This window comes from Ctenopharyngodon idella, chromosome 3 (assembly GCF_019924925.1).
Source record: "Ctenopharyngodon idella isolate HZGC_01 chromosome 3, HZGC01, whole genome shotgun sequence".
NCBI lineage: Eukaryota > Metazoa > Chordata > Actinopteri > Cypriniformes > Xenocyprididae > Ctenopharyngodon > Ctenopharyngodon idella.
In genome coordinates this window covers 29,308,789-29,326,134 of record NC_067222.1, presented here as the reverse complement: position 1 = coordinate 29,326,134, position 17,346 = coordinate 29,308,789, and the positions used below count along the sequence as shown (strand labels likewise).

The 17,346-nt window shown below is 37.5% G+C and overlaps 1 protein-coding gene across 1 annotated transcript in view; it reads left to right on the top strand.

Annotated features, from left to right (window-relative positions):
* The window catches only part of map3k3 (mitogen-activated protein kinase kinase kinase 3), a 32,076-nt gene extending 15,380 nt beyond the window's left edge, over nucleotides 1-16,696 (top strand). Inside the window, exons 4-18 of the mRNA XM_051887668.1 lie at nucleotides 28-158; nucleotides 272-312; nucleotides 709-808; nucleotides 1,966-2,079; nucleotides 2,189-2,309; nucleotides 3,224-3,357; nucleotides 5,623-5,696; nucleotides 5,797-5,864; nucleotides 5,965-6,060; nucleotides 6,147-6,308; nucleotides 9,028-9,176; nucleotides 9,658-9,789; nucleotides 10,642-10,771; nucleotides 11,495-11,672; nucleotides 12,864-16,696. Coding sequence (XP_051743628.1) covers nucleotides 28-158; nucleotides 272-312; nucleotides 709-808; nucleotides 1,966-2,079; nucleotides 2,189-2,309; nucleotides 3,224-3,357; nucleotides 5,623-5,696; nucleotides 5,797-5,864; nucleotides 5,965-6,060; nucleotides 6,147-6,308; nucleotides 9,028-9,176; nucleotides 9,658-9,789; nucleotides 10,642-10,771; nucleotides 11,495-11,672; nucleotides 12,864-13,092 — 1,859 coding nt within the window. The 3' untranslated portion in view covers nucleotides 13,093-16,696. The remainder of the gene's footprint in view (nucleotides 1-27; nucleotides 159-271; nucleotides 313-708; nucleotides 809-1,965; nucleotides 2,080-2,188; nucleotides 2,310-3,223; nucleotides 3,358-5,622; nucleotides 5,697-5,796; nucleotides 5,865-5,964; nucleotides 6,061-6,146; nucleotides 6,309-9,027; nucleotides 9,177-9,657; nucleotides 9,790-10,641; nucleotides 10,772-11,494; nucleotides 11,673-12,863) is intronic.
* Nucleotides 16,697-17,346: the final 650 nt, after the last annotated feature.

The window sequence follows — 17,346 nt, the reverse complement described above, 5'->3', positions numbered from 1 at the left end:
AATCGGTGTCTCTGTCTTTCTCCCCAGATGAGAGACAGGCTCTCCATTCAATTATGAAGGATCTGGTGGCCCTGCAGATGACCAGGCGCCAGCCGGCGTCAACTTACGACACGGCAAAACCTAAACCTGTCAACACTGCCAGTTCTTCCAACAGAATGGTAATACACATACATACAGGAGAAACCGTGACCTTGTTTCTCCTATATGACCCTGACATGACCTCACCTCTTTTTTTTTTTTTTTCTCTCTCTCTTTCTGTCTCACTCTTCAGGAGGATGTCAGGATTAAGTTTGAGTTCTGTGGTGAAAGAAGGTAAATTTAAGTTTCCTTTCTACTCGAATGTGCATGTGTGTGTGTTAAAATGATAGTAATGATCAAATAGCAATGCAGACACACATAAAACAACATGTACACTGGCATTTTGATTTTGAGAGATTACATACAGTTACACACAGGCAAGCTCTCTCTCAGCTCTCAGACTGGTAACGCAGTGGAAAGGGAAAGGACTGTGGTTTGTCTATGGCTGCCAGGACAGACCACAGCTATGCTAGGTGTGCTCGCAGGAATGTGTGCACTCTGCAGATCCGACTGTGTGTTTGACTTGACTTGCTGGCTCAGATTATACATCTAAAGAAATCTCAGCTTCCTGTTTAATGTCCCCCCCTCTGTGTGCGTGGCGTGTGTGTATGTTTATATATGTTTGTGTAGGATTCTGATGTTTGGGCGGCCTGTGCAGTTTGAGGAAGTCCAGCAGAAAGTCAAAACATTCTTCGGTCAGCAGTTAGACCTGCATTATATGAATAATGAGGTATTGATTCAAATGCACTCACTGACACTCACTTATGTCTGGTCACCAAAAACTCAATACTCAATACTTTAATATCCCCTTTTTTTAGTCCTATTTCTTAAGATGATTGTTTGAATTTTAAGGATTCATCAGACTGATTCACTGCAATGCAGACTGATTCGCTCCTAAATGTATAAGTCTTTTTAACAATTCATTTAAAGCATCGGCGACCTGGGCTACGTACACACTGTAAAGTTTCAGGAGTGACAACTGTATTTAAATGCGGGAGTGTGTCCCCTAAATTATTGTTCCATGTGTGTACGGAACACGACTCACTCCCGAAACGGCGATGATTGACACCATGGAAACCATAGCAACATTCTGTCGTCTTGCATGTTTCGGACTAAAGTAATATTACAGTGACCAAAAACTCGCTGTGTTTTTATCTAAAGCACAGTTGACTGAGCCGTTGTGTTTGTTTATGCTTAAAGGCTGATTCACAGAACAGTGTTGCCATGTCCACTTATTATAAGCGTTTTTGGGGTTGTTGTTTAAGCTTGGCTCATACAGTCATGGAGTTTATGGAGTTATTAAAGAGAGCAGGTGTTTGTCAGCATTAAGCATTTACATTTATTTAGTTTTTTATGGGCTTGTGCTTGGTCTTGTTCGCTGATTTGCTTGCAGATCTGGCAACATGAGTCAGGCTCGTACCGCTTTCTCTGTGATTTCTTGCACCACACATACAGACGAGAGATACATCCCTGATGCACGTTAAAATACTCCCTCATATCTCTTGTTGTACGTCGTTAAGAACTAGTTGTTCAGTTTGGTTCTGTACGCAGTGCGTAGAATCTCTGTAAATGTGGTTGTCACTACCTGCATTTTTCGGGAGTTAATTCTGTTGTAGAATGCGGTTGTCACTCCTGTAAATTACTGAACTCTTGGTGTACATAACAGGATTAAGCACTAAAAGGTGAACTGACAACCGAATAGCTGCAGTGTGTATGTGGCCTAAGAGTAATTTGCTCATGAATCGGACTACACTGCAGCGGTTAGACAGGAAACTGATGATAACATCAGTTAATACGTTTTAAACTTTTTTTTCCCCCTTTTAGCAATCAGGCAGCTCTCCTAAATTTGTATATATTAAGTATGTTTGCACGTGTTTGTGCACACAGCTGTCCATCCCCCTGCGTGAACAGGGCGACTTGGATAAAGCCATTGATCTGCTGGACCGCAGCTCAAACATGAAGAGCATCAAGATCATGCTGCTGACACAGGAACAAAGCAATGTGAGACTTAATATTAATATATGTTAATATAAACCACTTCAATTTGGAAAGAAGACAGATGCTTAATATGTACATCTGTGTGTGTGTGTGTGTGTGTGTGTGTGTGCAGGCCTCCTCTCCATCTCATCACACAGTCAGTAAGCAGGTTCGTATCAAAACTTCTCAGTCCACCGGTGATGTCAGCACTGCCTACCAGTCCGCAGAATCCAGAGGACGCCACCACTCCACCAGTGAGTTCACTCGCACACATGCACACACACTGCTGCGCATAATGAAAAACCACTTTGCCTTTCTTATCAATCTCCTTGCCCTGGTCTTTTTCTCTCTCATACACTTTCATTCTCTCTCTCTCTCTCTCTCTCTCTGTTGTTTCTCTGACTTCCTCTGTGAGCAGTGGGTCCTCTTCCTTTTCCTGTTCACCATCACTGGCTGCTCCACAATGGCTTGCTGGCTTCTAGCCAATCAGATTGCGAGACACTATTAGCATGGTGGGCCAATGGCCTGTTGTAGAGATAGTGTGTATTTTAGGGGGAGGGGATGTTGTTAAAGCTTGTAAGGGTGTCTGGAGAAAAGCGTGAACTCTTTGAGTCTCTGTGACTGGAGGAAAAAGACGTTTGTTTATACTTTCCTTCAGTCTCATGATTCAGCTGTTCTGCTTTTAGACCATGCCCTTGTCACAGTGTATCATGTAACATGGGACTTTTTTATTCCATATTTTCTTTGAGCTCAGCTTAACCTACTGGCTGATTACATCATGCAATCTGTATGAGCATGTAAGTCTAACAGGAAGGCCATAGCTGAAATAAAGTTATTCAGATGCTTTATTTGACAATTGCGTTCATGAGTTTGCAAATATGAAGGAAAATAATATAAATATTAATGTGTATGAATTGCAAGGTGTCAATATTCAAAGTAATTATGGTATTTTTTCTTTCTTACTAAATCACTGTACTGACTGAAAGAAACTAAAATACAACGGTGAATTAAACATGATACGAGTACAAATAGTTGCATGTGTGCACTCTCAATCTCACATCACAGCATTGACTGAGATATGCGTACAATAAGACCAGATAAATATCTTCTTGCAATTGTTGAATTATTAGTTTTAACATTTTATGTCTTTTGTCTTGTCATTACATAGGCTCTCAGAACACTGGGCGAAGTTCTCCACCCCCTGGTTACGTTCCTGAGCGGCAACAGCGAATCGCACGTCAGGGATCTTACACCAGCATTAATAGCGAGGGGGAGTTCATACCTGAAACCAGCGACCAGTGTGTGAGTTCAAAGACACATGCACAAATATGTCAGAGGCTGCTTTAAAACTAGAACAGGTTTAGTGCTTTGTGAGTTTGTGATGTATTCATTGTGCTGTAAAGCACTATAAATTATATATATAATTATGAAATATATACACTGCCATTCAAAAGTTTGAAGTTGTTTGGACAGAAATATTGAAAAATATTATTATAATTTAAAATGAATTTTTTCTATTTTAACACGTTAAAATGTAATTTATTCCTGTGATGTCAAAGCTGAATTTTCAGCATCATTACTCCAGTCTTGAGTGTCACATGATCCTTCAGAAATCATTCTAATATGATGATTTGCTGCTCAAGAAACATTTTAATATCACATTTGAAAATAAATTTTTTCAGGATTCTTTGATTGAATAGAAAGTTCAAAAGAACAGCATTTATTTGAAATATGTTTTTGTAACATTATAAATGCCTTTACTGTCACTATTGTTTAGTTTAATGTGTCCTTGCTGAATTATAATAATAATAATAATAATAATAATAATATATATATATATAAATAATAATAATATATATATATATATATATATATATATATAATAAATAAATAAAACAATCCATGACCCCAAAAGTCATATATACACAGAGGTGGGTAGAGTATCCAAAAACTGTACTCAAGTAAAAGTACTAGTACTTATACAAGTACTTAGAAATATTTACTCAAAGTAAAAGTGAAAGTAATAATCTTAATAGTTACTTGAGTAAGAGTAAAAAAGTATCTAATGAAAAAACTACTCAAGTAGCTAGTTACTAGTTACTTTGTGTATATATACACATTATATGCATGTGTGTGTGTATATATATATATATATGTATATACACACACTCACACACACAACAATACAATAGTATGTTATTATTTAGATAGATATTTAAATTATTATTATCATAATTAGATATCTTTGCAGCAAACACAAAAGAGACAAGCATTTTTTCTGGCATCTGTAGCCCGACTATCATTGCATGTCCTTTGCTTTGTATAATAATAACGCATACAGCTACATTTGAAAGAAGAGAGAAAACTCAAAGCAAAAGTGAGTGCTCGTGCTCATAACCGCTGAACATCTGAATACAAACAATGATCAAATGCACATTGATGGATCTTCTTCTATCTGTTCTCCAAAATGTAATCATATTTCTGCAGGCGCGTGTAAACTGGTTAACTGTGTTTACGCAAAGGCGTTAATTTTCAAGACGAACAGGTCACCGGTGCCGCCACTGCACATTAGGTAGACTGCCCACAAATGACCGTGGGATGGCGGGTGTTCATTTCATACTCTCTGAACAATGGTAGCTTAATGTATAAATTAAGAGATATATGTCCAAAAAACAAGTAAAGAAATGCTACATAGTTTATAGTGGTGTTATCGTGGTGTAATAATAATCTTTGGTTGTAAAATGTAGGCTAGTCTGTATGAATTAAAATCAAATGAAATCAATACATGTGGAATTGTTCACAGACAGCATACGCAGGTCAACTAATAAAGATCTTCATCGCTGGCAAACAATAGGATGCATTTGCTTTTAATTGACTGTAGTCCACTGCCACTTCATCCAACGCTCCGAGTGAGAACCCGCTTCAGACGATTCAGTGCGTGCAGGGAACTGAACAAATCATTCAAACTGATTTGCGAACCAATTTAGACAGTTTTGCCAACTTGTTTGATCAAGTCTTTGAACAGAATCGACTCAAAAGAGTGATTCATTTGTGAATGGGGCATCGTTCATGAACGAATAAACTACGCATTTCTTAACATGTACAGTATTGCATTAAAATAAAGTAATGAGAGGAACGTCGGCCAGCGTAGCGAAGTAAAAGTACAGATTTTTCATTAGAAATGTACTCAAGTTAAAGTAAAAGTAGCCACATTTAAATCTACCCTTAAAAGTACAAATTTTCCAAAAAATACTCAAGTAAATGTACTTCCTTACTACCCACCTCTGTATATACATTGGTATCTTGCATATTCTTGCAGTCAGTATGTGTTTAAAAGGAGCCACATGTGCAGCATAGATTTAAAGTACTGTATAGAAAAGGTGTGAGGGTTACCTTGAAACGGTGAGATGTTCTCTTTGAAATGACACATTCTGCAATTAGCGTAGGAGCTCTATGAGAGAACTCAAGTATATATACCACATTATATACCACTGTGGAAATTACATAGACACCTAATCTAGTGTGCCATCTGAGTCCATTTAACTTATAATTCACTTGTATTTAAAGGTGCTGGATCCTTGGAGCAGTGCAGAAAACTCAGTGTCTGGCAGCTGTCAGTCACTGGACAGCAACTCTGACAGGTGAGGAGAAGGATGCAATCAGAAATGTATTTGAATGATACTGTAATTGTAAGCGCCTGTCACTGTTATTTTGCTTTTATTGGTGTCTCTTGTTTCGTAGCCCCTCACTCAGGAAACCTCGTACACACAGGGTCAAGAGTTACCCTGACAACCGACAAGACTGTGCAGGTGTGTGTCAATAAAGATGCTGCTGCAATCAGTAAATCAGTTAATAAAGCTCTACAAATCTGCTATTACATTGACACAATTGTCCGTTCTTCTCTTTTAGACCGGGAAAACCATGTATATGATAAGATTGTGGGTAAGGGAGGGACGTACCCTCGCAGGTATCATGTGTCCCTCCATCATAAAGACCACAGTGAAGGTACGATACACTCAGATTTATTAAGGATACTCACACACTTCAGGTCCTACCATGTCATATTTTAAACAAATAATGCTGCTCCCCAGGTCGACGGACATTTCCACGGATCCGTCGTCCCCAAGGAAACTTGTTCACATTGGTGCCATCACGGCGATCGCTGAACGGCAGTGAGGAGAGTTTGGGGAGCTGGCAGCTGGTGGATACTCAGTCCAGACTCCGCCCACAGGACCGCCCAGTCCCTCATAAGTGTAAGTGGGATATTGTTTGTGATGTTGTAGATTATGGTAGTGTTTATAAGCATTTTAAAACTGCTTTGATTCATTTTAAGGGGTCCTATTATGCCCTTTTATGAAGTCTTGATTTTGTTTTTAGGGCGTACTAGAATAGGGTTTCATGCTTGATTGTTCAAAAAACACATTATTTTTCACATATTTTCATTATTACAGCATCACTTCCCAGTTTGTGTAGTTCCTGCTTCAATGAAGGCCCTCCTTCCGAAATATGAAATGTACTCTGATCGGTCAGCTGGCCCAGTGTGTTGTGATTGGCGAACCGCTAAGAGTGTGTTCCGGAAATGTCACGCCCTTTACCATAACCGCCAGTTTATATAAATATTAATGGATGAATTCAATTTCAAACCAATTCAAGTTGCATTCTGAGCCTGAGAATCTTAACGAAAAAGAGGATCATGCAGAACGAATTTCAAGCACAGATTTTTTGAGTTTGAGAGTGGTTTGATTTTTGTTTTGTAATTGTCTTATACATTATAGTTAAGATGTTATACATCAATTTATCATGAAATTTGTCTGAAAACTATGGTAATACAAACAGTAATCAATCACAAAACCATTGTTAATTTTCCAAAGGGGCGGTGAAGAATCTTACAAAAGCAAGAGTTTACCAAAGCTATAGTAAACACTACATCAGCACTATAATGTTAGTTAGCAGGCTAGCAGAGCCAAACAGCTTTGCCATTTGTTTACATCGTAGTAACAACATAAAGTTGGAACTGTTAATAGAAAACACAATAGCAAATAATAAAACATACTTACAGGTTGTGATCCATAAACAACCAATTGTCCCGACAAAGTGGGAACTGCTTCGTCTTTTTGTGCGTAGTCGGCATTATAGTCTTTTAGGTTCTGAAAGCTGTCCTACGTAAAATGTGCAGCACATACATGAACGTTGGGGTTGTAATGTTCAGGAACAGTGTTAAAAATTATTTTTTAAGTTTGTCCACCTAAGAAAGGGGTTTTTCGTCTTCTCTAGGCCTCGCCCCATTTTTTGCATATTCCGTGGGTGGGGATTATTTAAATAGGTTGTTTGCACATGACGTCATTGCTGCACGCGAAATGCAAGGAGTGATTTTTCTATGTAGGAATCCTATCACAAACTCAAAATTCCTGTTTTGCGTCGTTTATGGTTGCTCAAATCTATCAAACCGAGAAACCACAATGAGCTTTTATAGTTTACGTAACTTATATCACTTTTTAACTTTAAAAGTTGTCACCTTCTATAACGTTTTGCGTCTGCTGATACTGAAATGAATATTGATACCTGCTTACCTTTTTTGTTTTTGACTTTTGCAGGGAAGAGAAGATATTTTATCCCATGATCATTAGGTGTTTTCACTTCAGTTTTGTAGAATTCCGTTCACAATGTTGATCTGGTTACCGTGAAAACAGTGTCACGCGCTGCTGCTTCAGCCATCATATGGTAGAAAATGTCCAAATAAAAAAAATGTGTTCAACAAGCTGACAAAAGTCGATCCATTTCTTTGTTGGAAGGGTGTAAATGTAACTGTAGTTTTAATGTTTTCTTTGTAAATATTCACTTTACCATATGACCACGGAGGAGAATCGGAGGGGCATTCAGCGGACAGACACCCTTTTTTACAGTCTATGACAGACACCGACACACTGTATTTTTTATTTTTTATTTTTTTATTTATTTCAACAAATGACAATTAAAATCAAACCCATAGAAGCTTGTGAACAGTTTTTAAGTGGCTGCGTGCAAGTTATACTCATTCACAAGCCGAGTGAGATTCATACTCGCAAATGTAATGTTAATTATTAACCAAACAAAATACAACACTTTCAAAAACACTCAGCTATGTTATTATTTCATTGAGTGATAGGCAGTGGGTTCAGTCAGTGACATTATTAGATTTGATATACGGCGTCTCCCCGTCACCACCTCAACTTGCTTCCCTTAGTGTTTTTACCATGGTTTTTACACGTAGAAAAGGTGAAAATTGTATTACACCGTCCAGTTTCTTCCCTGAACGATGAGCTCCTGTTGCAATTCTTGATTCAGCATAAATGACCTACAATGGTGACATTTTTCACAATCACGACAGAAAATCAAAAATACTGCCCTTAACATCACTAGTAGAAAGGCAGCGCGATATAAACTAACCCAGACCTGAACGCGGCGTGACGGCAGCTTCACATTCTGTATATCTACCTCCTCGATGGCGGTCAAGTTTTTCAATTCAGTAGAAAAATCGCTCCTCTTCATAACATAAGGGTCACATCCAAAATATGTTGTGATTTTCTGTTTATACCTTTCTAAACCAGCACAGTATGGACTTTTCCCCCATCTCTTCCATTCTAATTTTCACTGCTTGCCCTCCACATTAATTTTGTGCGTCACCAGAACCACGTGATTGCAAACATTGTGACTTCACAAAACCTAGGAAAAGAGCATTGTAGTCCAAACAAGCCATTAGTTCTTGAAAAGGGTTTTCTGTTAAATAAAATATCTTCCTTTGGAGTGATTGTAAACTTGCAGATCTTTTTTTGTACTCAAACAGCATCATTACATGCTAACTAAAGTTGAAAAAGTGAAAAAGCATAATAGGACCCCTTTAAAATGTATGAATTTGTGTGAAATTGTCAATTTGTTTGTTTCATTCAGCCAGTCATTATTGTACTTTCATATGTGTCATGTGCATGTATGCAGCCCCTACAGCTCCAGTGACATGGCGCAGGGGGAAGTTGCTGGGTCAGGGTGCTTTTGGAAGGGTTTATCTGTGCTATGATGTGGACACAGGCAGAGAACTTGCAGCAAAACAGGTTCATTTTGACCCTGCCAGTCCAGAGACCAGTAAGGTACACGGCACATAGTTATTTTATTTTATGTTGCCTTTTTTCTTTCTCTTTTTTCTCTTCATGTTTTTTTCTTTTCTCTTGATTTATGTCTCTATCTTTCTTTCTCAAACTTTCCCCCCACTCTTTAAATCCTTTCCTGTCTGCCATTGCAAAAACATGCACTGTCGCTTCCTGTATCTGTGTGTGATTGTGTGTGTTGGCCAGAGGGGGGTTTTGAGGCGAGGGGAAGTGGGGTAGTCTAACAACGCATTTCTCGTTGATCATGCCCTCACTTGACACAAACACACAATTGTTCACACAATGAAAAACTAAGTGCTTCCAGTATGTTTGTGCTTTCTTAAGCACTGTTCAGCTTTAGTGTTTTGTGGTTTTATATTCTTTCAGTTGATCTTCCACCTACATGCTCAGTCATCTCACTCATACTCCCTCTGGTCACAGCTCAGCTGTGGTTGTGTCATGACTCTTGCCCCCCTTTCTGCAGGAGGTGAGCGCTTTAGAGTGTGAGATACAGCTGTTGAAGAACCTGCACCATGAACGAATCGTCCAATACTATGGTTGCCTTAGAGACCACAATGAGAAGACCCTCACCATTTTCATGGAATATATGCCCGGGGTGAGTTTGAAAGAGCATTGGGACATCAATTGTTGGGAAAGAAACAAGGATTAGACTTGTTAATGGAAAATCCATTTACCTCATGTTGTTCCAAACCTCTATGCTGTTATTTTTTCCATGGAACCCATCAAAATAATCTTTTTCATAAATCTTTTTCCTAGATCTTGACAGTTCATAGTGACCACGGGGTGTCATGCTCTAAAATGAATGAAAAAAAAAGTCCACATGACTTCTGCTCTATATACTACCATTCAAAGGTTTGGGTGGCAAGATTTTTTTAATGTTTTGAATGTAGTCTCTAGTGTCCACCCATTTATTTAATCAAAATTACAGTAAAAACGGTAATATTGTGAAAAATTATTACAATTTAAAATAACTGTTTTCTATTTGAATATTTAAAAAACCCCAAACTTAACTAATTGTGTATATTTATATTTAAACTGTTTATATATATATATATATATATATATGCGTTTATACATTTTTATATTATCTATATACATTTTCTGAATCCATATGATGGCTTTTTGTGAGAAATGAACCAAAAGTATTATTCATTGATCAGAGTCTTATTTACTGAGGCTTATGCGCACCTGCTGCAACTCTCGAATCAAATATGATATGAGAAAAGAACTATGGAAACAACTACTTTATTAAAACAAGTAAAAAATGAACAGTAAACAGGGTTGGAATGGCTTGAGGGTGAGTAATCGATGACCTTTTCATTTCAATTTTTATTATCGCTCTAATGTTTTTTTTTTTATTGTAAGGGTTGTAATGTGTCATCACACACCGCGGTCATGATGTAGAGTTCAGCGTGACTCACTGGTGCTGTGGTTTTTGCCCCCTTAGGGTTCAGTCAAAGACCAGCTAAAGGCCTATGGGGCTTTGACAGAGAATGTGACGCGCAAGTATACGAGACAGATTCTGGAGGGCATGTCCTACCTGCACAGCAACATGATCGTCCACAGGGACATCAAAGGTACAGCCTCACATATTAGACCTCACATAGTCAAAAACTAATAAATTTTTTGTAACAATCAGCTATTTGAAACAAGTGTATCATGTCAAAGTTCAATTTGTTGGTAAATTCACACTGCTGACCATTGGGGAAATTTATTCTGCAGGAAATGTGTCAAATGTGACCATGGACCACAAAACCAGTCATAAGGGTACATTTTTTGAAACTGAGATTTATACATCACACATCTGAAAGCTGAATAAATAAGTTTTCCGTTGATGTATGTTTTGTTAGGATAGGACAATATTTGGCCGAGATACAACTATTGAAAATCTGGAATCTGAGGGTGCAAAAAAATCTAAATATTGAGAAAATCACCTATAAAGTTGTCCAAATGAAGTCCTTAGCAATGTATATCCACTCATAAAAATACATTTTTGATATATTTATGGTAGGAAATTTTCAAAATGTCTTCATGGAACATGATCTTTACTTAATATCCTAATGATTTTTGGCATAAAAGAAAAATCGATAATTTTGACCCATACAATGTATTGTTGGCTATTGCTACAAATATACCCATGTAACTTATGACTGGTTTTGTGGTCCAGGGTCACATATTTGAATAGTAATGTATAGCAAATCTATAAAATAGACATATAACAAGAGCAAAACCGGATCAAAAATCTTTTGGTCCATTGCATGTTAACTTCTCTCCCTGGTCATTTCCTCCGATGCATTCAGGTGCCAACATCCTGCGAGATTCAGCCGGCAATGTGAAGCTGGGAGATTTTGGCGCCAGTAAGCGGCTTCAGACCATCTGCATGTCCAGCACTGGGGTCCGTTCTGTTACCGGGACACCGTACTGGATGAGCCCAGAGGTCATCAGTGGAGAGGGGTATGGCCGGAAGGCAGACGTTTGGTGAGAGCTGCTTTTTTTTATTGTTTGTTTATAAATAAAAACTTGATCTTTATGAGGTGAAATTTTAAGACATAGTCCCCAGACAAAGCTTAAGCTTAGTCCACGACTAAAATGCATGTTTGAGCTGTTTTAACTGAAAGAAACTTGCATTGACATATCTTAAAATGTCTCAAGATGCACAACAGTAATGCTATCTTTCGTAATGCACGTTTATAAAAGATACTTGAACTAAGTTCTAATCCTGGCTTAATCTAATCTCTGTCTATGAACCCAGGCCAGAGAGTATAAGATTCTGGCTTTGCTTTAGAGAAAAATGTGCATGCTTTGGAACAGCATTTTCCATCTTCAATCATGGGAACCTAAAAGCTGCATATTTTCAAAATCTCATCTTACAAGAGTGAGAAAAGCAGCTGGGATTTATGGAAGAGAATGTTAGTGTGATGCTTGTAGTTATATAAACGGCAACAAATTTGCACCATTTAGATGAGCTCATCTAGTTCAAGTCACTTTTTACTGTAAATTGTTTATTAAGCAGACATGATTGTGATCTGTGTTGTGGAGAGTTTAAAAAAAGCAACATTCTATAATTATTAAGAACCTGTTTTTAACATGCCAAAGAAAAACAATTTGAAATGGGAGAAAAAAGAACAGGCCTATTTTTACATCCTTAAGAATTGCACATATTCTCATTCAGTGGGAGTGGCTTAGTTGCTGCTGCTCAGGGATTCCCCGACATAAACTGATTGGACAGTTTCCCGTCAGGTCAGGGGAGCATTATGATTGGCTGAAAGTCAGCTCAGAAAGTTTGTGGTTGTCTGGGTCTCCAGATAGTCCACTCTAGCATATAACAAAGAAAAAGAAAAACATTCTTGATAAGTATTTTCATCTTATTTTGCGATCAAAAATGTCTTTAAATATCCATAAAACTTGTTAGGTTTAATAAATTTGAAGCTTGAAGCTAAATTAAAATGACATTAAGAGTTATTTTTTTAGAATATTATTATAATTTAAATAACAATCAATCAAAATGTATGAGATAAATTCAAGATATATACTCTGAAACACCTGGAATCTATAACTTTACTGAACAATTAACAAACAGTACTTGAAAACATGTGGTATGTTAAATAAACAATATATCATGTGACCTAATGGGGGTCATTAATCTTAAACTGTATGTTGTGTGAACAGGAGTCTTGGCTGCACTGTGGTGGAGATGTTGACAGAAAAGCCCCCTTGGGCTGAATACGAGGCCATGGCGGCCATATTTAAGATCGCCACTCAGCCCACCAACCCCCAGCTGCCCTCCCACATCTCCGAGCACACGCGGGACTTCCTCCGCTGCATCTTCGTGGAGGCCAAATACCGACCGAGTGCGGAGGAGCTGCTCAGACATCCCTTCTCTCAGATCTTGTGCTGAGGAGGCCCATCGAGCTGCTTCAACTGGTTAAAACCCCCCAGAGGAACCAGGTTCCCTTTTCAAAAACATTTAAGAGTGCGATAAGCTCAGTTTCAAAGGCAATCTAGGTTTCCAGAGCATGTGACCTGCCAGCACCCAATCAGCTGTTGCCTGGATTAGGTCATAAAACTGGTTCATTCTGTATCGGTTTCAAATGTGATGTCTTTTTGACAGCAGGGGGCGCTACAGGACAATCATGCTGCACACACTCTTTACTTCAGGAATAAACAGGTTGACACAGGATGAGCAGATGCAACAAACATGATACTGTTTGAGCTGCTTCAAACTGGACGTTTTATTACAACAACTGCCAAATGTGCCTTCTGAAGCCAACAGGGTCTGAATCTCCTTGAATGAGGTTTTCAGACATCAAGAATGTCTCCTAGTAATGAATGTTTCATATAGTCCACAGCAGAGTTGTGAAGTCAGTGTTTTACAAGCCATTTTCCTGGGATCTCCATGTGCGCCTATTGTCTCTGACTACAGGCACTTAGTGTTAAAGGAAACGTAATAATTGTGTCTCATTTTGTTCCTGCCTCAGACGAATGAGGGTCTTGCGCACGTCAGTCTCGAACGCTTTGATTTTGTGGTTAATCTTATATTTTGATTAATCTTTATAGAATTGCACTTCCTTGATTTGTCGTTTGTAAGGAGCGTTTAAGTCTGTTACAGAAAGCTGTTACTCTCTTTTTTTGTCTTGAGGGTCAGGGCATGAGGTTATAGTGTTATATGCTCTTTGGACAAAGCGTAATACGTAGTTTTATACCGCCGTAGTGCCTTATTGTGTCCTGTAGAGAGCAGCAGTACAGTACTTAAGATGCAGCTAATCTCACCAGTAGTCTTCCCATAGTGATGAGATGTTAAATTGGGAATCTCGTAAGGTGTTTTATCGGTTATTTTGGGTGTGGCGAGATATCGAGAGCACATTAAGATGTATATTAGTTTTCTCTCCAGCCCAGCCAAAGAAAACGTATCAAGAAAGTGTCGTATGGCAGTATATCGGACTCATTTGGATCAGATGCACTTTTATTAAATGAATGTTGAATTTACCAAATTGTTCATTTGTTACACAGAATGTGAAGTCTTTTTCACTTTTATTTATATCCCATTGTTCTGCCATTTTATATACGAGTATATATATGTATATGTATAAATCTATTTTTATATAGTGACTCTGAACTGAGTTATGCTTTTAGGAACAGAAGATGAGTTAGAAACAAGAATTGTAAAAGCAGCTGGTTTTGCAGAGACTACAACATGATTTTACATGTGTTTATTTCTGGCTGGAAATTGAGCTCTGGCGATTTATGCCGCGCCTGATCTGTGCAAGTCACAAGTCCTCTGTACTCATGTTTTTTTAAGTGTTTATTGTGTGTGTGTGTGTGTGTGTGTCTATTTCTGTTTATCCGTCTGCTTTTTTTTCCTAAGGATATTGGAGAGAATCTCATGCAGAAAGGATTTTAATGCAGGTTGTTACAGGAAGTGACCAGTGCCTTGAATCATTCTCAGAAATACATGTACACACAGATATTCACATTTGCTGCCACTTAGGAATGACTTGCACAGATATGTATTTACCTTTATGTATTCAGAGTTGCCGTGTTAAAGGCGTAAAAGAAAGATTTTAGAAAGAAAGAATGGATTAAAGGTTGATGTACACTACTGTTAAAAGTTTGGGGTCAGTAAGTGTTTTGTAAAATAAGTTAATATTCAGCAAGGATGCATTACATTGATCAAAAGTAACAGTAAAACATTAATAATGTTACAAATGGTTTCTATTTCAAATAAATGCGGAAAAAAATGTAAGTTTCCATAAAAAATATTAATTCAACATTGATTTCTTGGTCATCAAATCATCATATTTAGAATGATTTCTGAAGGATCATGTGACACTGAAGACTGGAATAATGATGCTGAAAATTCAGCTTTGACTTCACAGGAATAAATTAAGTTTTTAAATATATTAAAATAGAAAACCATTAATTTAAATTGCAATAATATTACATTTTTTTACTGTTTTTGATCAGATAAATGCAGCCGTGGTGAACATAAGAGACTTCTTTTATATATACATACATATAATATCACAGACTAGTAGTGTATTTCAGATTTGTTCGGAATGCAGTGTTATTGTACTTGGAAAGTAAGAACATGGGACTTGGCATGTTTGTGAAGAACTGAGAAAAGTGTATGAAAGGGCACCAAGCTTTCTTTGGAAATGTATTAGGGGGGTGTTGCTTAAATAAAGAGGTAGGTCAATGTCAGGGGCAAAATTCCACTCAGCTTGACGACTTTGTTTAGCTCAGGGTTTGAGTGACAGGTGTCCATCATACGGGCACACCAACACTGACCACAGGACCAATTGTCCTCCTTTTATATTGTTTTGAAAGTATTTTGGCCTCCTCAAAAGAGTTGAATGGCTCAAATATGATCTCAAATAGCTGCTAGTTTTTGTTTAGGCAGCTAAGAATCAGTATTGTACCAAAGAATCAGATATTGTACCAAATGTCACAGTAAGTCTAGTTGAGAACCCTGGGATAAGCAAAAGAATACAAACCAATAGGTTAGATACACAGTATATGATTATGGTTATGTATCTTGACGTGAGACTTGCAGTGCAAAGTCCAGTGTATCAAATATTTTCCAATAAAATAATATGCACAAATCAAACTTGTTTTTAATCTTGAATATATATATAGTATCATTTTCAGTGTTCTCTAATACTTATTATGTGTGTTTGTCCATGATTCTTGCTAACAGTGTTTCTCAGCATCTGTCTTTGTCTATTTGGAGTCAGTCTAAGCCAGTCACAGTACTAACTGCTTTTCTCTGTGAATACACACCATTGTGGCATCAAGGAAAGGAGTGACTGAATTTATAGAGCTTCCTCCCCCTCTTCTCTCTGTTCAGTGAAATATTGTGCGAAGAGAAACATTATGCTCAGGCAGGAATGAGGCCCATGTAAAGAAGTGACTTATGTGAAGTCTATTTCTTAACTGCATTTTTTTTTCTGCGTTCACTGCCTTTTTTTAAGCCTTCATTTGTCAGTCATGGTTTTCCTTGGGTCTTTTGACACTGAGAAAAGTGTAGGTGTATCTTGTTCATGTTGTTAGACCAGTTGTTGTCCGAGAAAGAATGCATTTCTTTGGAATTAATCTGACAAATGTCTACTTTTAGTATCTTCATGCTGCAGGTGATGACACACACATGTGTTAAATGGAATGACATGTTATACTTCATATTTCTTCATTAGTTTTTTTCATACCCTTCTCAAGATTAACATATTAGTAGTGTTGGGCATGTGTATTTGTTTTATTTTTTACATTTAATTTGTCCTTTCAGTAACACGGTTTCAGTTTAGTTTTTCCAATGTATGTAATTTCAGTATTTTAGGGCTGCCAAAGTTGATGCGTAATGATACTGAAATCATTCAAAATTTTCAGGATTTTGATATCTGCTGGCATTTTCATGCATAATGAAGGCAGGCTAGACAGTTTACAATAAAAAATGTTTAGTTTCATTTTTTAGTACAATTTTATTTAATAAAATAAAATCATAAAACATTTCTATGTATTTTAGTTTTAGTTATTATTTTTGTAAGTGAATTGAAAATGTTGTAATTTAGTTTTTTCATTTCATTTAACCCAAATTCAGTTGTTAAAAACACTGCAGCGTTTAAAGCACAACAGATGTCCCTTGTCTTTTTCTAAGCGGAGCACACTGACTGGAATTTTTGGCAAAATTTTCACTGTGCCCTGGACTTGTTATTTGTTGTATTATGTATGATTGCCACATAATTTAAATTTGTATTCCTCAGATTCTTCTACACTCAGTACGATTCACAATCGAAATGAACACACATAAACAAACATAAATGCACACAGACAGAGTTTGGCAGTCTCAGAGTCTGGTTGTGGCTTTGTCTTGGCTGAAGATCAGTCAGTGAAAAAATCATTAGGATTCTGCTGTTCGCTCCTGCCTCATTACACAGGAGAAATGAATCAGCTGTTTGACGCTCACAAACCCAAGAGACCAAAACCAAGCCGCAACGATAAAAAGAAGAGATTGACTAACAAAAAATGAGACGGAATTAAAGATTTAACAACTGGACATTTCTATGGAAATGCTTTTCGTACAGTAACTGACTTTCCTCTTTGAACTTTTCACCTCTCATGAATGTTTCGTCTCAGACAGACATTCCCCCAGTTACCGGGG